The 25,932-nt window shown below is 39.5% G+C and overlaps 1 protein-coding gene and 1 long non-coding RNA gene across 4 annotated transcripts in view; one reads left to right on the top strand and one right to left on the bottom strand.

Annotated features, from left to right (window-relative positions):
• Positions 1 to 25,932, top strand: part of DISC1 (DISC1 scaffold protein) — a 363,689-nt gene that overhangs the window by 326,776 nt on the left and 10,981 nt on the right. The window contains exons 12-14 of one of the 3 annotated variants that reach the window (XR_014710969.1): positions 1,473 to 1,548; positions 3,531 to 3,572; positions 17,933 to 17,955. Coding sequence is in view for 2 of the 3 variants with exons in the window: in XM_084624148.1 (XP_084480274.1) it covers positions 3,531 to 3,572; positions 17,933 to 18,049 (159 nt within the window). In the remaining variant the exon portion in view is untranslated. Of the gene's footprint in view, positions 1 to 1,472; positions 1,549 to 3,530; positions 3,573 to 17,932; positions 18,050 to 25,932 lie in introns of those variants that run through there. The other 2 variants (XM_084624148.1, XM_084624149.1) reach the window with 2 other exon arrangements.
• LOC311518383 overlaps positions 1 to 25,932 on the bottom strand; it is a 78,120-nt gene that overhangs the window by 23,054 nt on the left and 29,134 nt on the right. The window contains exon 3 of the long non-coding RNA XR_014710970.1: positions 1,577 to 1,768. This is a non-coding gene — a long non-coding RNA (uncharacterized lncRNA). The remainder of the gene's footprint in view (positions 1 to 1,576; positions 1,769 to 25,932) is intronic.

The following is a 25,932-nucleotide window of genomic DNA, read 5'->3' on the forward strand; positions in this document are numbered from 1 at the left end:
TGGTTCATTTGTCAGTATTACAATTACTAGTTCATACACTTTCACTTCGAGTCATTTATCTTGCTACCTCTGACAAAACATTATTGTAAACTGGATCCTGGGTTCATGGCAATGTATTATAAATACAATTTCCTCACATACAATTAACTTTTGCTCACAGGTTTCATTAAAAACTTGACTATTATTATGCAAAAGGGGTTTGAAACAGGAGAAGGGGAACAGCCACTCATTCAAGATCCTGTTGGATTTGCTCCTTGATAAAAGAGACTTGCTTATTTTACTATTTAAAAAAATAATATATATCCTCAGTAGGTCACAGAATATCACATGTTCAGTCATGATTGTTCAGGCTTTGCATACTTTGAAAGTTCCAGATATCTTACTTTCCTGCGTGATCATAAGTTTATTATCTGACAGCCTTATCCCTGTATTTCTTAAGCAGTTGGAATATATTTTATAGTTGTACTTACACTGAAGACTCAGTGATCCTCACAAATACTATTCTCTTTTTAACCTGCTTATGTAGAACTCAGAATTAAATATACTGTGTTTAATGGAACAATAAACTCCCTGAAAATTGCCAAAGCACTCTTGAAACTACCTGCGGCACCACAGAATAACCATATCTAACAAACTTCCCCTGAAAAACCAACTGTAGAGCTGGGAAAACATCTACAACCCATGACAACCCTGCTGGTAGAAGCACCTTTACTGGTTTTTGCCAGAACTAAATCAAATGGGAACAGCCAGAAACACCTGAGAATAAATGGCACCCCACTGGAACTACCAATAGCTGGTCAGATCAGTCTTCTTTAACTTGTTGGAGCAAGCCCCAAAACAACACTACTCAGTCTGAACGAAGCCAAAGTACTCTTGCACCAGACGGAGTAAAGATAGATTCTGACAACTTCAGGTATGATTCTTCTATCAGGAACCAAAACTAACTTGCTGGAATTAAGTAAGAACAACATGGCATTAAGTAAAGAACAACCTTTAGTCTGAAGGAACCAAACTGGAATCATAGCAATTGGGTGTGATTCTGCCATGGTCCCAGTGGGTTCTAGATTTGTTCCTTAACATTTTCTGTAGCTCTAAATTGACTCAAAGTATTTTTACTCTGGTTACTTAGAAGTGGAGGAGGTTGGAATTTTTTTCATAGTTTGTTTCTGGGTAATTTCTGAATTATACCAGGATTTTACCCAGCCTTATATACAATAACACTTCATTTCTCAAGATATATGACATCTGCACATTGCATCTCTCCTTGTGTGTCCTTGCTTTGGCTTTTGTTTGTTGATATTTTCCTTGTAAGCAACATCAGAGGCACTGCTGATAACTAATATCTGTGTAGATTTGTGTGTGTTAAAACCTCCCTAACATCTGGTATCGCTATGATCATGAATACCCATGAACCTTCACGTTTCATTTCCTGACCTGTCCTTTTTTTCTTCTTCTTCTGGCATGCTGTGCAGTGTTCCCTCTTTAACCTTATGAAGGAAGGAAACACCTACTAGATTTCAAGCGAATTCAGGTGATTAAAGTTCCAAGGTAAAAAAACAAACTGCAGTAGTATTACCTTTGGTAAGCCAACATGTTTGGTAACTACCACATCAGTCATTTGCAACGTGTATAATTCCATCTCAATGCTTGAAACAGTGTGTGTGTTGTTAGAGTAGAGAGCAGGTTGCCAGGTTCTCTTCCAGCTGTGCTATTAATTTGCTTGATCTTGAGCAAGTCACCTTTCCTCTCTGTACCTCAGTTTTCCCATCTGTAAAGAAGATTTGTAAAGCGCTTTCAGATCCTTGTTGAAAAGGTGCTATATAATTACACAGCATTTTGTTTGATTAGCTATGTTTGAGATATTAATACTCTGTGATATTGAAATGGACTCTCACTAAAAAGGAATGACAACAGTATACTTTTTAAATGACAAACATTAAAAATTAAGTCAAAACTGTATGTGATATAGTGTTTGTCAGAATTTGGTGAGAACAGTCAGCAATAAAGCCTTTGTCAGTGGGATGCAACACATTACCATAGATTAAAGTACCCTCAGATCCAGGAAGTAAATGTGCCAGATATAAAGGGCAACACTTGTAGAAATCTAAACAAAATGTACTTTCATATTAGTTTAATTAAATATTGTATTTGTAGAGATTCAAAAATCATTTGGAGACTTTAAATTTATCTATCTTAAATGTCAACATTGAGCATCAGTGAAGGTCAGTGTTTGAGTATGTTTTCTATAGCCTTAATCCAACCTGCAAAGGGATTCTGTAACAACAAGCTTGTATACAGTGGTCAGGTCATCATTGTACAGCCAGCATGTACCCACATTTACTACACAGCAATGCCTAAGATTCCTCCGCTCATTCTAACCATAAGGAAATACTGAGGAGTGTCAGAAACCACTGTTTGGTATCTCTGGGTAAAAGCTAGCTTTTTAATGAAGTCATCTGTAACACATAAACTTTAATCCTTCCAAGAACATGAAACAGTAAAAACCAAAAAATGCACTAACCAACACCCCAACAAACAAAAACTGAAGACAGAGTTAATGTCTTTGCAGAGTTCCCTTCTTTGTAGAGGTGGAGTTCTGAAAATGTTCATCATTTGTTTCCTATGTACAGGTCTCTGATACTGTGTATTGCTTTGTCAAAACACTAACCTTAGCTCTATTCATGTGAGGGCTACAAATAGTGTGTGTGTATGTGGGATACTAATATATAATTTTACAGTTTCATGACTTCCCCAACTACCCCTCAGCCTAGCCATTTAAATATTTTCTAATTTCTTGTATCGTAGTAGAAATGTGCCTTGAGAAAGGTTTTGAAGAAGGAGAGAATAGTAGCCTTATGGATCAGTTCAGGGAAGTCTTCCATGCCTGTAAAAGAATCTGTGTGGGAGGACCATGGTGTCTGTGTGGGACATCAGTGGGACTCTGCACTGGCACAAGGATGTACTTGTGCAGTGTCACATAGATGATTGGGGCCTACAAACTTAATTTATAAATTAGAGTTTAATCAGATAATCGTTGGTCCGTTGTACAATATATTGACCAAATAAATCTAATAATCTACATTTCACCTCTCTCATTCTTTCAGATTTTTGTTGGCGTGGCTAAAAAGAGTTTTGCTTTCCACATAGACTTCTTGAACTTCTACTGTTCTTTACAAACTTCATAGAAGATTCCACTCCAACCCCAGATCTCATCTAGTAGTTTTGAGGATGCTATTCATTTGTTTGTAGATTTGAGGGCGGGGGGCAGTAAAAATCAGGATTATTTATAACAGAAACTGTAGCCTTAAATATGGCCTGGCTGCCGTTCCATAATAAGCTCCGTGGAAATTAGCTTTGAGGTTTCTCCTTTATTGACTTCTATACTCTTTCTTTATACTTATGCTACAAAACAATGTGAGAGTTCAACCTGTGTAATTTTTACTATGCTATACTGCTGATAAACAATTACATTAAAATCTTCATGTTTATACATAATGTATTATGTTTATCTTATGACATATCCCTAACAGGTTGTGGAGGATATTTCATTTGGTACAGATGATTTGTATGAGGTAAGTGCTTTCTAGACAATATAAGGGGGTGGGGGGAAATTGCTAACTTCCTCGGGATTCCTTTAAAACAGATACATCCTTTTTTAGACATTACCTTTGGGTGAAAATTGCAGAATAGGGGGCTGATATTTAGGAAAATATTTAATATTTAAAAATATTTAGGAAAGCAAGGCCAAGACCAAAATTAAGGGACCAAGCTTTCTGCCATTGAAGGTAATGGGAAAACCGCTAGTGACTTCAGCAGAAGCTTAAGGCAGTGGTTTTAACACAGATGTAAGAAATAGTATTAATGCACCAGAGAAATAGACAGCTAGCGATAATTAGTTTACTCTAGTGTATGACAATAATGATATTTTACCATGGAGCAAAATCATAATGCTTGTTTCCTCGTCTACCTGTACCATACTTTTTTATTCTATTTGAATCCCTTTGAACAAATTATTTTTCCTTTCAGAAGTATATAAATGTTTGGAGTTTTGATCTTCAATATAAATGTTATCCTGGATGTTTGTCATCTTTTTGGTATCTTGTTTTGCAATCATTTTGTAAATAAAGATGTCAGATCTTACAGTTTGTATCTTTGAGCAAAGTCTAAAATAATGAAGTAGATTGAGATGCATTTCCTGTCAAAAATAAATGGGGGGACAGCCTCTTTTTGCTATAAACTGAGTGGTCAGATAATAAATCTGTAGTTACATTTATATTGCCCTTGGGAGTAGTATAAATTCACAGTGGCCCAATTCCACACTGGGATACCGTGGGCTGAAGCTTGCATATTGAGAAAGTTTAGTTGACATGCACCACTTACAGCAAGCAAATTAATTACACAGGAAGTAAACCTTATTTCACATCCCATAGTATATATATACTCCCCTGCTGTCCAGCTATGCAAATTCAAAAATGAACTGTTACTGGGTTGCAATATGGGGTAGCCATCTGGATAAGCCACTACTCTGTATTACCACCAGTAAATCCAAAGGCTGCATAGAAGCTGGAAAAATCCAGACAAGATACCCTACCTCAAGAGATGAACTAAAATTACTGTCTTTGTGGACAGCCAGACTGTGAGATCACGCCCAAATGAGACTACACAGGCCAGAGAAAGTTCAGCTGTGCATGATGACATCATGTGCAGGAAGAAGCTTTTGTGGGTGAAGGTTATCTAAGCAAAAAATTAGTTCAAGATGATGGAAATTGCCTCTCATGCCATTGGCCTCAGCTGTGAATCATGACAAAGCCATGCATAGGCCTCTGAACAGTGTTGACACACAAAAGGAGTACAGAATCCTACAGACACCAAGACAGAGAAAACACCTGTTGTCAGAAAAGAATGACAACAATGGCACATGGACAGTGTCCAGTCATCAGCCACAGGCAGCTGCCAAGATAGCAGAGTTTTTACAAGATAGTACAGGCAGCATATGGCCTGAGACACAGAATGTAAACACCTCCAGCAGACTAATACACAGCAGTGATACAGAAAGCTGCAGGGCAGTTGCTGGATCATGGTGACTAGACAGAGTTAGAAAAAGGAATTACTTACACTGTGAGCCACCTGCAAATCATATCCAGCTATGCTGACTCCTTACACAAATGGATGTGCACACCAGAAAGCAATTTCTATGAACAGTTCTGGCCCAATGCAGATTATCACTTGCAAGCCAGGAGATGACATTACCCACAGGAACATCTCACAACAGGAACTGGAATTATCCCAGGTACATTAAATGAAGCCAGTGCAGTAGTAGTAGTTCACTTGCATATTCAGAAGCCTGCCCAGCCCAGAGAGATTGTATCATTCAGACAGAGGGAATACAGAGAAGAGATGGGAACGTGTTCTCACATAGCACGTGGCAAGGTGTCTGTGCGACTGAACACTGGAGGACAGCAGAAAAATATAGACCAGTGTGGATGCTCTTCCAAGAACATTCTTCAGCAACTGTAATACAGGAAACATGAGGGGACAGAATGGTCAGGGTTGCAGCATGATTTTGGCAGTAATTAACATACCCATATGCCACAACATCCAGTATTCTGTACCACTGCAGAGGAGGTGGGAAGATAGATCAGACTGAGCTGAGGAAATGTGAGAGGTGGTAGTGAGGTGTCACATAATTGCAAAGAACCTGAGTGGGAACCTTAGTACTTGGGTCGCTGCACATAAGAAGCAGCTCTGATGCATGTTGTCGTGTTGAAGCTGCTCCTGAACACCCCCACATGCCCATGCGGCAGCTTCCTTCTTGGCAGAAGGTTGATGAGATGGCAAGAATTAAAGCATGTCTGATAAGCCATGGCTTGCTGTGTTCCTAGTTATGTTTTGGAGTTTGCTTGTGTTATGTTTCACGTAGCCCCTCTCCTCTCACCAGTGTGCTCAAACATGCCAATCGCTGTCACTCAGACATGCAGAGAGCTCTGACAGAGGGTAAGATGTTTGGAGGGTGAGATGCACAAGCAGTGATCACCTCTTGTGTCCACAGTCACACAAAACATACTCAGGCTGTGACATACAAAAACAGAGAAGTACAGTCCCATACTGTTCATCTTGGTCTGCGCATCCAAATTAAGTCACAAAACCCAAAGGTGGCACACAGAGGGTCAGCCAGAGCTTCCCATGATGTGGTATCTCTGGAACAGAACTGCAAGGCAGTAGTCAGTATTGGGGCACAGCTTGTCTGGTGGCAGTAGCTGGATGGTCACTCGTTGCCAGTAATAGGATGATAGCTTTACAAACCATTATGGATGGTGAACCACTGCTGCTTCTGTCCAGTAGATTGTAATAGTCATGTCACTCACAGATCCTGAGACTGGTTAGTGCAGCTGTGGTGGTTTCTTGAATAGATGCATGCAGTTTTGCACATTGATGCTTGCTCTGCACCCATATTATCCTGGGTGTTGTACATTATGCACAGAGAGAGTTTGGACCTGTTCTCGGTAGTCAGTGCCACCCCCTGTTCTACAGTGACCCCCACATTAAGTGATGCAGAACGTGGAGAAATGTTTTCTCCTTGTGTGGTTTGACCATTGTGTGGCTAGATAACTCACTGTCTGAGTATGGTATGAGATTACACCTACATGTGGTTTAGGCATATAGTCAAGTGTTCATGTGTACTTGTACTTTTCAACATACATGGGTCTGATTCTTCAGAGGTGCTGAGTACCCACAGCTCTGATTAATTTCATTTGGAGTGGTGGGAAATCAGCACTTCTGAAAATGAAGCCTGAATGTTCTAAAAAAAAAAAAAAAAAAAGTGGTATTGTGAAATGTCTGTCTGAAAGCAGAAACCCCATCTTGTATTTTAAATTACTTCAAACGGTTTTTAATGGGCGTAAACGAAATATCAGGTCTAATTCAAGCCAGGCGGAAAATGTCTCACCGGTTATGCTGTAGCAATAGTTCTAAGGCTTTTTATGCTGAAAGTTTTATGAGGGGCACAATTTGATTAATTTGAAGACTAGACAGCTTGCTTACTGTTACTGTGTCACGATATAGGAGGAGCCAGTTTGGGGGATGTATCTGAGACTGGAGTGAAGAGGAACTTTGTGGTGAAAACAACAGTGACAAAAAAAAGTGTGTTAACTTCACTAATTCCTATATACAAACTGTTGAATTAGAATTCAGAGAGGGAGGATGGTGTCTGCACTGGAGAAGTTGACCAAACATATATTTATAGCTAAGTGGTACTGTATACTGTCTGCCAGTTGGAAGTAGGGATTAAAATGTCTTTTAAGAAAATATGATGATCCACATTCTGATCTCCTATTATAGCCCAGTGTGCTGGTACGCTAATGCAGGTGCAGCAATGTCTGTTGTATACCGACAGCTGAAAAGGGGAGGAGAGGTGAATAAGTCCTCTTTGCATTAGAAAGCTGAGGAAATCTTCCCACCACCGCCACAAATATATCTTACAACAATCAAGTGCATTTTGTACCTATTTCTGTCTGCTTTAGGAGCTACAAAAATAAACCCCTTCAAAAATTACACCCTCTGCATGCACAAAAATCCATACAATAATTTCATCTCTCTCAGACTGTATTAATGTCTCCTAGCAGTAACATTCAGTGCATACAATAACCAAACAAGTCTTAAGGTGCTATCAGAGCTAGGTTTGCTTGCAGCATTAGTGTGACCAGCAAGCGGGAGGATTTGTGTTAGTACATTGAGCTTGAGGCAGAGTCCATTTACTTCTCTGAGATATTGTTGTGCAGTATCCACAGAGCAGATCTCCTATCAGGAAGCGGTTGGAATAGTTTCTATGTCACTGGCAGGGTTTTTGCTGCCTCTATATCTTCGAGCATCGGGTAAAGTATTACTGGTGCCAATACTAGGCATGAAAGATGCTGACAGGCACTGTTCCCTCTCTATTTTTGAGCTGTTACCTCCTTTTTTAGAAGTAGAGGATTGTGAATTTGTTTTAGAAAATGTAGAATACTCACTTTTATTGAGAGCATTGGTGACTTGTGTCACCCCATATAAGACAGTTCTCAGCACTCTGTCGTCAGTGTTAAACAACAGTTGAAACTATCTATCTACAGTATGACCTCTCCTCTCCCCATCCCTGAAAAAATCAATACATTGCTTTATACTCATATCTTGTGAAGACCTTGGTGTATATTTTTCATGACCTACTAACGAGGTATCCAGTGACACTGCTTGTCTAAACTAGGGAGGGAATTGTTTATTTTAACAGAAGAAGCAGCTCTCTTCCATATATAGATAATATACCCAGATAATATTATTATTACATTAAGATGGAGTTAAGCTTGAGAGCACATTTCAGTAGTTTAGGGTAAACTATATTCTAGGGGTGTTGTAATTACCCACTACCGACATATGCAGTAGTCATATGATTAAGAGTAAGGCATTTTAGAATTTGTGGACCCAGATTAAATTAAACTCATTTTAAAGAAGTATTTGATTTTTTTTTCATTTTTTCCCCTTATGATGTCATAGGTCTGGACTAGGTGCTAAATTTATTACGGGATTCAGTATTAATTAATTGTAATTCTGGATCCAGTTATCTGATTTATTTGTAAATTTTCAGAAAATTCATTCCATACTCAGAGAAAGTGCTGTAATTTTGGGGAGGATGGGCTGTATTATTCACATGTAACAAACAGGTTGATTCCCTTCTTTAAGTGCAAAACTTGACTTAAGAATGGAGTTACTATCAATGCATCCATAATAACTGCACACTATTATTTCAAAATATTTTTTAAATTATATATGAATCTACTGATAGAGCAGAAATTGAGTCTTTGCAGTAGATCTCACTTAGGAGCCTAAATTTTAATTTAGCAGTGGCACAAAAGATCTGTAGACATCCTTGCAGTACGATGTTTATCTACAAGGTTAGCATTCAGCATGATGGGAAATGAACTCGCACGTTATTTTTGGAAAATTGGTGCCTTTCTTAACTTGTGTGTGAATGTTTCTTTAAAAAAAAAATCAACCACACAGCGGCACAGCGGGTAGAGACGGTGATTGGGCCATGTTGCCTATTGGAATTTTGGGGATTTAGTTATACCTGAGGCCTCCAGGTTCTCTATATTATAAAACTATGCAATTATCATTGCTGAGCCCAATTTGTACTTTTGTGCCTACATTTCAGTCAGTCATCTCACTGGTGCCCATAATCTCGAGTCCCTAATTAAATTCCAATAAGGGACTGGATTTAAGGCCCTTTTAAACGTTTTTCTCATTCATATTTTATTTCCAAATTGCACTGGATGGGGAACACATTTTAAGCTAATTATCTATTAGTCTGAGGTACAGAGCACCTAGTTACACACTGTTCATTGTGCAAATCAACAACAAGAAATATTTCGAATAAGTACTTGCTGCAGACCGTTTGGGGTGTTTTCCAGATTAAAGTTTAGAAACTCTTATAAATGAAGTACATACACTGGAATACGCAATGCTCTTTTTTATCTTACAAAAAAAAAAGACAAAGTCATTAAACCAGTTTTTCCAATTATTTATATTTTGAGGCTTTGCTTTGGCTGCTGTCTTAACATACCGAGCGGGTTAGTTGACCAATGTCATATTAATTGTTTATAGGCTAAATCCTGCACCTGGTGCTTTACTAGTGAGACACCAGCTGGAACTGTTCTGCCTGATTTGACTCTATGCCTACCCAACACTGACAGAATCGTAAACAAAAAACTCCCTCCCTCTTAGAACTGACCATGGAGAGAGATTGTAGCTACCCAGCCATGCCCCTGTCTGTGTCGGCAGCCAACCTGCATTTCCATATGGTTACTGAAGGATAGGTCTGGACTGGCAAGCTCAAGCAGCCTGGGCAAAAACATTTTGAAGAGATGAATCAGTGGATTTGTATAAATGTTGTAATTGTTAGTATTATAAATTAGAGCACCAAGACGGTCTCAGCTAGCAAAAGAAAAAGCTCAAAACCTACACAAATATTTGATCTTGCAACATTTGACAATACTCAGATGCTCCTCTTCTCCCAACCTTCCCCAAAATAGCAGTTATTAACAGTGCTATGGCTCTGCCTAGAAACAAGGTAAAAGTGCAGTCACTCAAGAATAATATATGAAGACTGGTCCACAGACTCATCCATATTTTGGTCCATTCGTCATCTGAACAGCCGAATTACAAGTCTTCTATTTCCCTTATTTATTATTTGTATTACAGTAGCACCTACTGGCCCTAAAAACAAGACCCACATTGTGCTAGGCACTGTACATACACATAACAAAAGACAGTCCCTATTTCAAAGAGTTTACAATTTAAATAGAGAAGACACTATTTATACCTGCCTCTGGAAATCTCCATTCCATGCATCCGACGAAGTGGGTATTCACCCACGAAAGCTCATGCTCCAATACGTCTGTTAGTCTATAAGGTGCCACAGGATTCTCTGCCGCTTTTACAGATCCAGACTAACACGGCTACCCCTCTGAAGCTCAAAAGCATTATTATCCCTATTTTATAATGGGGAAACTGAGGCACAGAAGGAGTCTATGACTTGCCCAAGGTCAAACAAGAAGTCTGTAGCAGAGCCAGAAAAAGAACGCAGCTCTGCTAAGTTCCAGACCAGTGCCTTAACCACAAGCCCATCATTCCTCTAAGTATATGTTGTATGTTCTGATCTCACTTCAGATGTACATCTGTGTAATTAACTCAGTAGCAGCGAGAATTTGGCATTACGTAAATGGGTGCTTTTGTCACATGAACTTGAGAACAGTATACAAAGATGTATCAAAACGTTGGTTTTGTCGGTATGCCAAAAGTAATACTGTCATAGGCCTGTTTTTGTTTGGAATGGTAGAAAAACCTCAAGAGTTCCTTGTCAAACCAATTTGACATCTTCATAATTCCTTTCTGAATGCTCATTTTCTCTTTATAGTTTTATTTAGCTCTTTGCAACAGGAGAAAGCAGTAATGCATCAGAACAAAATTACTATTATAAGACATGCTTGCTAACAAAAATAAGCGGGGTGCTAAAATGAAGATAAATATACATGTAGTTGGTGTTTCTTAGCTTTGATGTAAATGGACAAGCCAGACTGGAAGGAATGAAAATATGCAGCAGTTTGTGTACTGGATCTGACTTTAATCTCACTTACATGGGTGTATGTTAAGAGTAGATCTTTTGAACTCATTGAAGTTTACATAGGGGTTTAACTGGTATAAGTTAGTAGACAATTAAGTCCACTACATATTTATGTATTTGAAGTCATTCGATCCACTGATACTAAATATAGTGGTCAGAGGGAAGTGCTGGTATCTGAGAGTTATGGGTTTTGAGCACAGCCTTGCTGCTGTTTTGCAGTGTGGCCCCACGCAAGTCATTTTAAACACTGTGCCTTTGTTTTGCCATTTGTAAAGTGCAGATAATACTTTCTTACCTTATTAGCAGATGATTGACAGTCTGCCCACTAGAACTGAGAAAACTCAGTTCAGGTTGTTGACTTGCAAACATTTATTCTGTTCTCCTTCCGGCATGAGCCACTTTTTCCATGTTGCACCTAAAAGAAAACCTGACTTCACTGAGTCATTCTGGGATTGAAGTGGGGTTAGCGGGTTTCTTGCTGTGATCTATGGGGCCAAAGCTAAGTGGAGAACAGTGTTCCTTCCTCAAATGCTAGTGTGTGATGTGGGACATTTTTTTCCTTGCTATACCTCTTTTCTAGTTGGTAATTATGATAATGAAATTAGAATCCTGCTTTCCCAAATGCTTAGCCAACAGGACTCTGTAAGTTTCACGGTTATCGTAAGAACAGACCAAAGAGTCGCAGAGTTGGAGGGAACAGCGTTACTTTTCCTCTTAGAAGACATCACTGTACTGCAAGTGAAGGTGCCAGGGTAGCACAGGTAGGCTTACTACACTAGCTTTAATGTAGCTAGCATGGGTAACCATAGCAGTGTAGACGTGGTGGCATTCGCTTCAGCGTGTGCTAACAACCAGAGTACAAACCCTCCAAGGACCCAAGGTATGTATGATTTTCCCTGCTGCGGGGAAAGGATCCAGCAACAGGGAGCCACCAGAGCCTTTCCCCGCTGCCTCTCCCCTGCCACAGCATTTCCCTGCTGCCTCCCAGCTGCCAGAGCTTGGCCCTGCTGGGGGAGTCTTTTCCCACAGAGGGGAAAGGCTCCAGCAGCAAGCAGTCAGCCTGACACTACAATGCTAAAAACAGCAGTGTAGATGGGGAGGTAGTGCTTGGGCTTGTAGAGGGCCACGTAGGGTATGTACTTGGGGACGTACCCACACCCGTCAGTATGTCTTTGCTTGCCTAAGCTGTGCCTCCCTGGCTACACTGCTATTATACCTTAGTAGGGGGGCTATGTACTTTATACGATACCGAAAGAAGCATGCAGTGTAGATGTACCTAAAGCTAAGGTGGCTACGCCTATCCACATGCAACAATCACGCCTTCACTTGCAGCATAGACAAATCTGCAGAAACCAGTCTCCCCTTCCCCAACAGTACCGTTTAAATCGCCACTCTGAGATGCTTGGATACACTGTGTTAGGGACTGCTGTTTCTCAAAAGCAAAGGAAACTTAAAAATTAACCATTTCTTTGCTTAGCACTTCATCCTGTGACAGTTTTTGTACAGCATCTCTGCAACAGCACATGGGTACATGATTGTATGCATCATTTATCTGGAAACTAACTGCCCTCAAATTCATTTTAGAGCTGGAAGTCACACTAAAAGAGTGCTTGGAGCTCTGGCTCCTCAGCCAGTCAAAAGAATAAATAAAGAACAGCTTTGACATCCTGACTAGCCTGAGGGTTTGAAGTCTCAAGCTAAGCCTCAAGTTTAAATGGGAAACATTGGCAATTCCCTAAAGAGTCCTCATAACCGGAGAATGTCTCCAGGTTATCTAAGTCTATCAAGCAGTGCAAACTTGAGGAGTGACTGTGACAAATCAAAAGAGAGGAAGAGATAAAACATCCAGTCCAGCTGGTACAGAACAGAAAAAGGTTTATCTGGAATGGGATGAGCAAACAGGAAAGGAGAAAGATTCTATTTTTAGTTACATCAGTGTAAATCTGAAGTAACTGTTGATTTTATTTGAGATTACATTGATATACAGCCTGGAGTGACACCGGACATCTGAGTGGAAAAAGAGGAAGAAAATGGGAATTTTCTAAGGCAGCATTTCCCAAACTTTTTAAAGTTGAGGGGTCCTGCTTCAGAAAAAGGAAACCAATCATGGCCCTCCAACCCTTACAGGTGTTTGTTAAAGTCTTACTTAAGGATGCAGACATACAGAGTAGATTGTACAGATTCTTATAACATGATGCTTCCTCTCCTTTCTTCTGTGCTTTGCTGAACAGTGGAATAGTTGAAAATGTTGACATTTAAAGTGTCATCATTGGCGTTTTAGCCATTGAAACGAATGGTACAACTGACACTCCCACACTACTGTTTCAGGCTCTTTGGAGACTCAGGCAGACATTGCTGCACAAGTACATTTGGGTCATGTTTTCACGTGTTTTTTTTTAAAACAAAGTAACAGCTAGACACTAACTTTTTAAAAAAGAAATAAAAGCTGGACCCTGGAGAACAGTTGGGAGGTCTGTCTGTGCATCCTTTTCTCTAAGAGGGGCACATCCTTTATCTGGGGAAAAGCTGCTCTAAGATCTGACATGGGCTTGGAGGACCTCTCCGCCTACCCACAAAAGCTAAAAGATGATAAATACTAGGTATATCAAAAGATGGACCTTTCTCCTGTAACTTCTGAATCAAAAAACAAAAGGGAAAGCAAGGTGCTAATTAGGAGACCACTTCAACTAATACACAGATCATAGCTGCAAAGAGAGGGGGTGGTGGAAGATCTCCTTTTGCATGTGACTATAGGAGATGATCTGGAGGACCCAAATGAGATGACCTATGTTGTCAACAGAGTAAAACTAGTCTGAAATAGACCAACACAGAATAGTTCTTCATTGACCAGGGTATTTCTTCACGGCAGAATTAACACAGGTTTTTACTTGGGTGTGGCCCTCAACCTCCCTCCCATCTACACATACAATTGTCTCATGGGCTAGCTGGATTGTCTGAGGTGATAGTTTAGAATCGGAGTGAGGCTTTCACTTGGATTGATGACCCACCCATTCTGCAATGTGGATGCAGGCTAAACCTCTTGAGGGCTGATAGTCCTCCAGTGCTTTCCCACAATTACCCCATGAGCCCAGAAGGACAGACAAGTTCTCTGACAATTCACTGGGAAAGAATCACAGGATAGCTCATCTTACTGCCGTGCTAAGAACCATGGAATATGCCCCTAGCAGTCCTAGCAACACCCAGGGGTGAGTGCACACCACTGAGGACACAGTAACTCAGGTAAGGCTTTGCGGTCTGGCCATGCACAGCTGAGCTAGACAAACCCAGATGCTCAGACCTAGGTGCCGATCACATGAGTTAATGCTGCAATGAAGATGTCTTAAGGCTCCTCAGTATTTCGTACGCCAGGAAGCACAGATGAATGCAACTTTAGAAAGGAGTTGGGTTCAAGGGACTCTGGAAACCAATCCTGTCTTTCAGCAATTATGCTAGTTAGGTGACTGATATTAGGGATAAAACTGGCCGTGCAACAGTACTCTAGGAAAGTACTCTGACCTCAGACTTGACTTAACCCACCTGAAAACAGGGACGTCCCAATATAACACATACCCTTATTGTATCATTTTGCTTAAATATACTCAGAATGACACACATTTTCAAAGACAGTCACTTAATCTGCACAATATTTTTTACCTGTTGCCTCCAATGATGATTTTTTTTTCAAACCAGCCTTGGAAATCTCATGGTTTTTGGCAGCGTGAGTCTGATCTATAATCTAATATACTAATAGCCCTTAATTAAAACAATGTACTGTAGTCTGATCCAGCCAAAGTACTCAATATAGTGATATTATGGAACTAGAGCCTGGTTTTTGTTTACATGTCACTTTAAAACAGCACTTCTTCATGTTCTGGACTGTGGTCATTTATTTTAAGTGCACAGTCCACAGTGATAGCTTGATTTGGAAAACTTCATTCATATGTTTTATCCATCAAAGCAAATCTGCACGTAAGAGCTTTCAAATCCTAGTTAAAAGCTTTTCTTGCTAAATCAAGTGCTTGTATTTTATAGTACCGAGCAAAACATCACTGCACCAACCTCCACCCCGCCCTTCCGCCGCCACACACTCACACAACATTGACACATTTGAAACGATGGCTGTATGGAGATCTAATTTTCTTATGACTGGTGAACTTCTTTAGAAAAAATTGGCATTCAAAGATGGAACTTTCACTAGGTAATCATAATTTTTAGATGACTATCAATGATTTACTGACTCTTCTCTTTCTAGCATTAGAGATACCAAAGTTTATTTAGGTTTCAGAGTAGCAGCCGTGTTAGTCTGTATTCGCAAAAAGAAAAGGAGGACTTGTGGCATCTTAGAGACTAACAGATTTATTTGAGCATAAGCTTTCGTGAGCTACAGCTCACTTCATCGGATGCATTCAGTGGAAAATACAGTGGGGAGATTTATATACACAGAGAACATGAAACAGTGGGTGTTACCATACACACTGTAAAGAGAAAAGGAGTACTTGCGGCACCTTAGAGACTAACCAATTTATTTGAGCATAAGCTTTCGTGAGTTATAGCTCAAAGAGAGTGATCACTTAAGGTGAGCTATTACCAGCAGGAGAGTGGGGGGGTGGGGAGCTTTTTGTAGTGATAATCAAGGTGGGCCATTTCCAGCAGTTGACAAGAACGTCTGAGGAACAGTGGGGGATAAACATGGGGAAATAGTTTTACTTTGTGTAATGACCCATCCACTCCCAGTCTCTATTCAAGCCTAAGTTAATTGTATCCAGTTTGCAAATTAATTCCAATTCAGCAGTCTCTCCTTGGAGCCTGTTTATTTAGAATACTACAATCTTTTCTTGTATGCCTCTCACAGAGCTATTCTCTAATAGCCTTCCAGTTGTGTAAATTGCTCAGGTTATCCCTCTCCCTAAAAAACATACAAGAGCTTGCTGGTGTACTGAATAACAATTTACCAGCTAGATGGATGACTCATTTTCTTTACCCCGTTCTAAAACAAGGACATTTACAGTCAATATAGAGAGAGGCCGCCTTCTCCCCACCTGCCTTTGAATTTAAAAGCAATGGGCCAAATTAATCACTGGTGTAAATTCACTGTTACACCATGGATGACTATGTCAATGCTCCAAAGATCCACAGAACCAGTACAGTTGGGAATCAGAATACTTCACACTGGATAGCACATCCCAGCGAAGAACATACATGCTTCTTAAGAGAAGCCCTGCCTACCTTGGTGAGCCAGGCAGTGAAGCTATTTGGTCACCCCAGCTTGTCTCAGTTGCTCCCTGCCCCAGCCCACCCACTCGGCTGTATTTTTCCTCAAAGAAGACATTTCTGGTTTAACTTATTATTTTAGTGAATGCTTGGGTTTCTGAATATGCCCCAGAATCCTTTGCCCTGGTTTAAAGGAAGCATCAGAGCAGCTGGCATTTTGGATTCTGAGGCTCATATAAGACTCAGGACACTAGCTGCATGTGTAAAATTAACATCACCTGTTTGGATGAATTTGTAGGGGATGCAGCAAGAGAAGAATAGTTCAGGCTGACCTGTTAGTGATTGACCATGGTTGTCGAAATACTGTGGTCATGGAAATTCAGATCTGGTACCTAATCACCCATTTACATATACCTGGCTTTCCCTGAGTCTGGCCATATCACCCAGTGTAGATGCAGGTGTAGATTAAAATAGCAAAATTGCCTTTTTCGTGTCTCACTATTACAATTAATTTTAGAACTTTTTTTCCCCAAAATAATCATTTGCCAATTTGCCATTCACCTAACGAGGAATGACACTGCAAGGAAATATTCAAATGAAAATATCTATAGTGAATATTCTAAACCTGGTTAATTGCAAAATTTGTAAGTAGAAGTAGTACTACACATTTTAAAATGTGCTGTGATTGAAATAAAAATTGTGGGAAACGACTAGTTTTTTAAACTTATATTTTCTTGCTTTCCTTTGTAATGCAATAGCAGAATACTGTTAGTCTAAACCAACAAAATTAAAGTTATTATATTAGATAAATTCATGTTCAGTGTTCTTAAGGTGAAAACATTAAATAATGGCACATATGTCAAACCCGCCCAAAATTCTGAATTATTCAAGCAAAGTCTCTCAACACTTTAGCCAGATTTTTGTCTTTTCAAAAAAAAGTAGCAAATTTAGTGCTTGAAAGAGATGTCAACATTTATAGCCTTCAGGTAAAATTTTGAAAAATACCAGTGACTTAGGAACCCAAGTCATGTTTTCAAAAGCAACTTAGGCACTTAGAAAGTCTCATTGAAAGTCACTGGACCTAAATGTCTAAGTCACTTTTGAAAAATAGGACTTTGATGGTTTTGAAAATTGTACCCCTAGAGACTATAGTCTGTTTAACCATAGAACATGAACAGCGTGGGCCATGCAAGATTCCCCTTCACTGAAGGGCTGGGACCACTTTGGGGAGTGAGAGGGCAGTTCAATCTCAGTGACCATTTAATTCCCTGCTGAGTATGACAATTATCATGACTTATTTTGCTGCTTGGGGATGGATTGAGACCACAGGTCATTTAATTTCACATAGGTCACCAAATCATCATACGATAACAGCTTTCAGTCAGTATAAATGGGAGCATGGTTTGAACGAGTGACCTAGCAATGCAAGGCACAGCATCCTGTTACCAGTTCCCTGAACCATCCAGTCTTACTGTTTTAAAAATATTTATTTTATCCTTAATTTGCCATGAATTTGAACTGTACTAATGGAATAAATAGCAATCACATTTTCTTTTCTTTTTCAACTCCTAGGACTGCCACGTATTTTCTGCAGAACTTGGTGAAAAATGTGAAGCAATAAGTGAGAAACTGATGCAATTAGAAGATCAACTCCAAGCAGCAGTCTGCAACTTGGATGACAATTTTATTCATATCCTTTTGCTACACAGATTAACTGTTTATCTCCCAGCTTCATGTAAAGCACTAGTTTATTTTAGCATGATCTGGATATGTTAAGTAAGGTGGAAATGAGTGAATCTAACTAATGTGGACATTTTTGGTCTACTAAAACATTCCCTGAGTGCTCATTCACTATGGGTCTGATCCAATTTGTGATGAAGTCAATGACAAGACTTCTGTTGACTTAAATAGGAGTGAGATAAACCCTATAAATTTAATCTTAGATGTAACAGTCATCTGCTTATCTCTATCAATCTAATCTCTGAGTTTTATAATGAACACATCACTGGTGGTGTGTAGGGCACTAAGTAGTATGCCTGTAACAGCCGCCACAAATCTGCATTTTTAAACACAATCGATTTAGTTAAATTACATGTGAGTTCATCTGCAGTCAGAACTGATTACAGATCTCTAATCTGGCTATTGTTCCTTTCGAAATATTCAGTCGTTGTATCATGTGGCATCTACCATGCGATTTACTCTGCTTACAGTGCTGTACAGTGAAAATAGCCATAAGAGAGTTGGGTAGTTGATTCTTTTTCAGCTGAAAGCCCTTTGATAAAATACAGAAAGAACCAAAAGGCTGCTTACACCACCAAGCAGCTGGGTAAAGGTTGCTTAACCTTTACAGAGCCACCTGCCATACCTATATATGTAGAAATTTTCCAACTTTAAAAGTACAGACTATTTTTTCACCTCTGTTGTCTAATCCTCTTATTGTGTTTATAGAAATAAATTACTTCCACCAAAGGCAATGATTCTACTGAGAATGGAAATTAGCCTTCAGAAAGTGTAAATGTAAAAAGCATAAGAACAGATTGGTTGGACTGGGGTCTTGGGTTAGTATTTATTCTTTGTAAACTCTGAAGAGCTTACAGTCTAAGCTATACAAGCCAAAGACATGATGAGCCATGGAACTCTAGCTCAAGTAAGAGAAGATGGGAGGAGGATTTGGGTGGCGAAGAAGGTAGCAAACTTTCCTGGAGCAAGGAGCAGAAGGAGGGCTTGCTGGAGGTCAGGGAGTTTGCGATTGTTCTTCGCACAGGAGCAATGTGATAGAAATGAATAGCCATGAGTACAAGAAGAACAATGAAGGGAGCAGTAAGGAAAGAGGTTCAGGAATAGCATACAAAATGAGATCCAATATACAGATGGGGCCAAGATTATGTAACGCTGTGAAGACTAGGACATGAAACTTGAATACAGATTGAATCCCTTTCATGGGCTTTCTCAGAGGGCAGCAATTTTGTTGGAGTGGCAGGAGAGAAGAATGATTTTAGAAGCACTAGATGGATTTGATTGGAGAGAAAAGATGGGAGAGGTGGGAAGGTCTAGAGAAGAAGTTTAAAACAGACAAGATAATGATGCACAAGAACTGGACAGGGTTTTCAGGGAATAGGGAAGAATGAAAAGAGGATGGCTATATTACAGAGAAAAAGGGGGCATGCTTAGTAGAGACAAGTATATGAGGAAAAGTGGAAAGATACCACTGTGATTGTAAATCTGGGAGACAAAGTGTCATGGTTACAGGAAGAACTGCACCTTGGACCTTTTTTAGTCCCTCCCTCTCAACTGCACCTGTTAGGTAACAGGGCTGGCTTCCTGCACTTCACTCCAGGCAGAACCACGCAATCCAACCACTCTGGGACTGGGTCACTGGGTTGCAGCTTTCCTGGTTCCCAGCCAGGTTAATGACATAGGCTGAACTGCGTTTGGAACCTGTAAGCCCTTTCACTCTGGGAACCTGCGACCAGGGAGTTGATTAAAGCAACTCAAAACAGGGTCTTCAAAACAAAGTATTATTCATTTGTTTCCCCAGAGGTACAAAAGCACATAAAGCAAAAGGTAAAAACAATAAACAAGCTAGACACATTGCTCTGACCTACACCTTCATCGTTCCTCACCAGCTTTTGGAGGTTCCTGTCAGCACAGCTAATTCCCCTCTCTGGCTAGGAAAAATAGATGGTCTCTGTGTACCCCTTAGCCTATCAGCTTTCAATGATTCTCCCTGGGCAGCCTCACCTCTCTCACCTAACCCTCCTCCCTTTTCTAGGCCTATGCTCCAGTAATGGCTTTGGGTTTCCCTTTGGTTTTTCTCTCATCAGCCTTGGCCAAACAGCAATGTCACTAGGGTTGGGACAGAGGCATCACCTCTTCATGGCTATAAGCCTGGCTACTGTGTTTTACTGTTGGGTGGGATGTTCCTTATCTAGTCTATTATTTTACTGTCCCTGCTTGGTTCTTTTAACAATGCCTTTTGATCTAACTCCAACTCCCTCATAAATGAGGAGAGTCATGCACCATATTCATAAAAACTAATACAGGTTGTTTCTCAGTTTGTAGCACACAAATTCTTAATCGTGTTTTCAGTGCAGATAGAGAAGAGACAGAGTGGAGAAGTATTGAAAGGAAAGATGAAAAAGTTCCATTTTGGAGAGTTTGTAATGGTAGCTGGACACACAAGAGGAGGTGTTAGAAAGACACCTAGAGATGAGGAACTGAACAGAAGGCATGCAGTTATAAGAAACAGAGATTTGAGAATCATCCTCATCAAGGCTGTAGTTGAAACCATAAGAGCAGACAAGATCATGAAGGAAAGACAGTGTAGAGGCTAAGGATAAAATCTTAAGGGACACTAACAGATGGAAGGAAAGAGGAAGATGATTCACTTTATTTGAGATACTGCATTGTTTTATAGACCTGGAGAGCCATTACCAACCTTGCCAAAGCTTAAAATTATAGAATAAGCCTGATATTCATTAAAAGTGCATAATATTTTTACTGTTTAAAATTCCTATGAGAAACAGAATGATTCAACCAATGTAATTAGCTATTTTGCAGTAATTTGTCATCACTTAGAATCCCTCACTGCTCTAAATGTTTGTCTTATTTTTACAGGATGATAATTAACTTGTGTTCAGCACAGACCAATTTATAATGTGTTTATGAGGCATTTGTATAGTATAATCGATTGACCTTAATCCTGTTTGAGATCTCTTTGCAATGCTATATACATACACCCATTTAACTCCCCTATAATAAGCGGCAGGAGGTTCTAACTTTACACCTTATAGCTCATTCTTAACTGAGCCCAGTGTGTTTAATAGGTAGAAGAGCACTGGGAGACAGGAGTCTTCTATTCCCAGCTCTGCCACAGACTTGCTATATTTTCTTTTGGAAGTCACTTTACATCTATATTTAAGTTAACCCAACTATGAAATGGGTCTGACAATAGTTACCTACCTTACAGGTTTGTTGTGAGGTTTCATACATTTTTGTTTGAAAAGAACTTTTTGATTTTTGAATGACAGACACTACAGAAGCACATAATATTAGTATTATTTTTAGAAAGGCAGTATATGCTTCTATTTAGTTTAAATTCCAAATGTAAAAGTTAATTAAAAATCATTTTGAACTTTGAACAGACTTGTGGGTCAGTCTCATTTAGAAACACAATTAAATTTTCTCCCTGATTAGCTTTCAGTGCCGCACATTTCCTTCCCCACCTTACCCATGTTTTAATAGACAATACCTTTAACCTAATACTTTCAGTTTTTTCAATAGCAATTTTCATTATTCATAAGATTGATCTTAACATGATCATGCACCTTGCAGTTAGCAATAGGATACATACAAGGTTCATAGGTAGTGTAATTAGCAGTAGTGAAGAAAGACAATTTAATGGTGTTTGTTACATGCACTATATATGAGGTGAATATTTGGTTTCTAAGTCCAGGTACTGAAGATCACAACATAAATCTGGAGATTTGGAAGTCATGGGTTTGCGTCAAGACTTGGCTCTTTGATATCAGTGATTACATAAGTGAAGTTAAATCCTGTAATAATGAATGGATAACATGTATATCATGTTGTCAAGGTTCCTCCCCCACTCTGAACTCTAGGGTACAGATGTGGGGACCTGCATGAAAAACCTCCTAAGCTTATCTTTACCAGCTTAGGTCAAAACTTCCCCAAGGTACAAAATATTACCCCCGTTATCCTTGGAATGGCCGCTACCACCACCAAACTAATACTGGTTACTGGGGAAGAGCTGTTTGGACGCGTCCTTCCCCCCAAAATACTTCCCAAAACCTTGCACCCCACTTCCTGGACAAGGTTTGGTAAAAAGCCTCACCAATTTGCCTAGGTGACTACAGACCCAGACCCTTGGATCTTAAGAACAATGAACAATCCTCCCAACACTTGCACCCCCCCCTTTCCTGGGAAATGTTGGATAAAAAGCCTCACCAATTTGCATAGGTGACCACAAACCCAAACCCTTGGATCTGAGAACAATGAAAAAGCATTCAGTGTTTTACAAGAAGACTTTTAATAAAAAATAGAAGTAAATAGAAATAAAGAAATCCCCCCTGTAAAATCAGGATGGTATATATCTTACAGGGTAATTAGATTCAAAAACATAGAGAACCCCTCTAGGCAAAACCTTAAGTTACAAAAAAGATACACAGACAGAAATAGTTATTCTATTCAGCACAATTCTTTTCTCAGCCATTTAAAGAAATCATAATCTAACACATACCTAGCTAGATTACTTACTAAAAGTTCTAAGACTCCATTCCTGTTCTGTCCCCGGCCAAAACGACTACAGACAGACACACAAACCCTTTGTTTCTCTCCCTCCTCCCAGCTTTTGAAAGTATCTTGTCTCCTCATTGGTCATTTTGGTCAGGTGCCAGCGAGGTTACCTTTAGCTTCTTAACCCTTTACAGGTGAGAGGAGCTTTCCCCTGGCCAGGAGGGATTTCAAAGGGGTTTACCCTTCCCTTTATATTTATGACACATGTCCTGTGGGAAGGATGCTGTTATGGCTTCTAGGAGTGGAACGAATCAGAAAACTTATTTAAAGTTTGTTGAATATCTCAAGTGATTGCTAGCAGCATAGAGAGAGTCTTTAAACTCTAGATTACGAACTAAAATCCACTAAAAGTCAATGTAACCAAAAGTTATCAAGTTGTCCCTTGTGGTCACTATGTTTTATTTAAAAGGGATGAAAAAAATCCAATCTTTAAACCATTATTCAGAGTCAATCTGTTGGCTGTTAAATGGCCTATGAAATAATCGTGGTCTCATTCCTGGTATTCCTGTGTTACAAAACTAAGCACCACAATTGGCACCAGTTACTATTGTCAACAGGGAGGTTAAGGATGGATCTGAGGATTAATTATGTGATATTTTCACAGCATTTTATTTATTTGGCTTCAGTGAAAACACTTATCTGAAATGGTAAGTGCTTATGTGTTCTTTATTGAAAATACTTTTTAAGATATAAAACTATGTAAGGGATTCTCAGGGTTCCCTCCCACTCTGAACTCTAGGGTACAGACATGGGGACCCGCATGAAAGACCCCCTAAGCTTATTTCTACCAGCTTAGGTTAAAAACTCCCCAAGGCACAAATTCTTCCTTGTACCTTGGATTAGGTAACGCTGCCATCATCAAGTGGTTTAGACAAACTCAGGGAAAGGACCACTTGGAGTCCCTACTCCCTCCTAATATCCCCCCAAAACCCCGCACCCCCTTTCGTGGAGAGGCTTGAGAATAAACAAGATGAGCACAGACAAACCGTTTTTTAGTACACACCAAAAAAACCCCAATCAGATTCTAAAAGAAACAGAACTTTATTAGAAAGAAAAAAGGTAAAAGAAGCACCCCTGTAAAATTAGAATGGAAGATAATCTTACAGGGCAATCAGATTCAAAAACACAGAGGATTTTCCTCTGGGCAAAACTTTAAAGTTACAAAAAAGAAAACCAGCAATACACCTTCCTCTCAGCACAGAGAAAATCACAAGCCAAAAAATATAAATAAATAAACTAACGCATTCCCTTGCTAGTACTTACTAATTCTAATGGAGTTGGATTGCTTGCTTCCTTGATCTGTGTCCGGCAAGCACACAGAACAGACAGACCAAAACCTTCCCCCTGCCCCCCAGATTTGAAAGTATCTTGTCCCCTTATTGGTCTTTTTGGTCAGGTGCCAGCCAGGTTAGCTGAGCTTCTTAACTCTTTACAGGTAAAAGGATTTTGTGCCTCTGGCCAGGAGGGATTTTATAGCACTGTATACAGGAAGGTGGTTACCCTTCCCTTTATATTTATGACAGGGATAGATGTAATTTATTTGTAAAACGTGATATAGAACTTAATGAGTACAGTAAAAACTTCCCAGCAAAACTCTTGATTGGTAAAAGAAAGGAAAGCCATGAATATACTGAGAAGAAAAAAAGTATATATGGCTGAAATTTGCTTTGAAGGTGTATGGATGTAAATGAGGGCAGAATTGATCCCAGTATCTTTTTAATGAAAAGGACTATAAACGTCCTGCAGCTGTCAAGAAATTCTGCCAATATTTAGTATACATCATGGCTTTGATTAATAATTAAATCTGTATTAGAGGAAATAATTCCCAAGTGCCATTGTTTTTCATTATACATTTAGATGGCACGTAACGCTCGAATCAGCCATGCTGTTACTAGTAATTGCAGGTGTGACATGAATAAGGGAGAAGGCGATATTTCTTGGTGTTGAATATTTACACAGAGCCTCTTGGGATTCTCATTTGATATTGAAGTTTCTCACTGCAAATATTAAACAGTACCTTTGAATAAAAAAGCATCAAACAAACAGAATAAAAAAATCTCATCTGTAGCACTCTGACTGTCTGACATGTTTGCTGAATTATATGTAGCATAACCAAATACAACCACAAAACAGTCAACTATAGTTAATCAGTGGCAAGTGTATGAAAACAGTCTGCATCATTAATTGGAAAAAACCAAAGAAGGAGAGGTGACTCATTGCTGGTGTCTGCAGGGCTGATGAGAGGTGTTACTTCACTGACAGTAAAGGCCTAGAATTTCCAGTAAAATTAAATGGCTCCTATATTGCAATTTCACAGTCATTTTTGTTCTTAATTAGCAGTTATGGTTTGATAGACAATTTGAGTGCATGTAATAGTTCCTTCTAGAGAAAATGCTTTTGTTGAGAAAAAACTGGGTTGGGCTATCTTATGTTAAATGCACAAAATCCCCTTCCCCTCCCTTTTAAAAACCCAAATATTAAGTAACGATTTTGAAGTTGTAATAGCATGTTTAAATGTTGATTAGAGACACATAGGTCCTAGCCTCTTTACTACACCATGTATTTGGTGCAGACATGGGGCTTGATTCTGGTCTCCTGTACATCAGTGTAAATTGGGGTAATTCTGCTTAGTGGACTTACACCAGTGTAAAAATGATGCCAGAGCAGAATCAAGCCCATGTCTGCACCAAATATGTGGTGAAGTAAATATTTAGTTTTTTACCATACCTTAGTCAGGAGTCACCATCTGGATGAACCTTTAAGAAATTAATGTAATGCATTACTGCAGGAAATCTCAAGACAGTAGTGTGGTGTTTGACCCCCCTCGGCCATCCCCACAAACTCCAGCACCACCTTCATTTTTTATTACAGAATTGCAGGACCCACCATGACACTTGTCATGCACGTAACAGTGGGTTTTGCAGCATCTCCATTATGCCTTATAGTTCCATCTCCTTATACTTCCATGGATGGCTCTCTTCCACACTCTATGTTGGCAAATAAAGTAAGGGGAATCACAGATTAAATAAGGTCTAGTTTTCAGCTTGAATCCCTGACACTCAGGATGGCAGTGACCAGCCCTCATACATTTTTGGGAGGGGTGCAGAAGGGAACACCACTCTTAGGCTTTGGCCAATTCAAAACTTGATTTTGACAGACACCAAAGAAAGCATCTGCAGTGCTCCTTTCATCACAGGAAGGGTTGCTTTCATCCTACAAGGGAAAAGGAAGAAAAGGGTGATATAGAAAGGCTGGAG

Source organism: Lepidochelys olivacea (genome assembly GCF_965140295.1).
Source record: "Lepidochelys olivacea isolate rLepOli2 genome assembly, chromosome: 3".
Classification (NCBI taxonomy): Eukaryota; Metazoa; Chordata; order Testudines; family Cheloniidae; genus Lepidochelys; species Lepidochelys olivacea.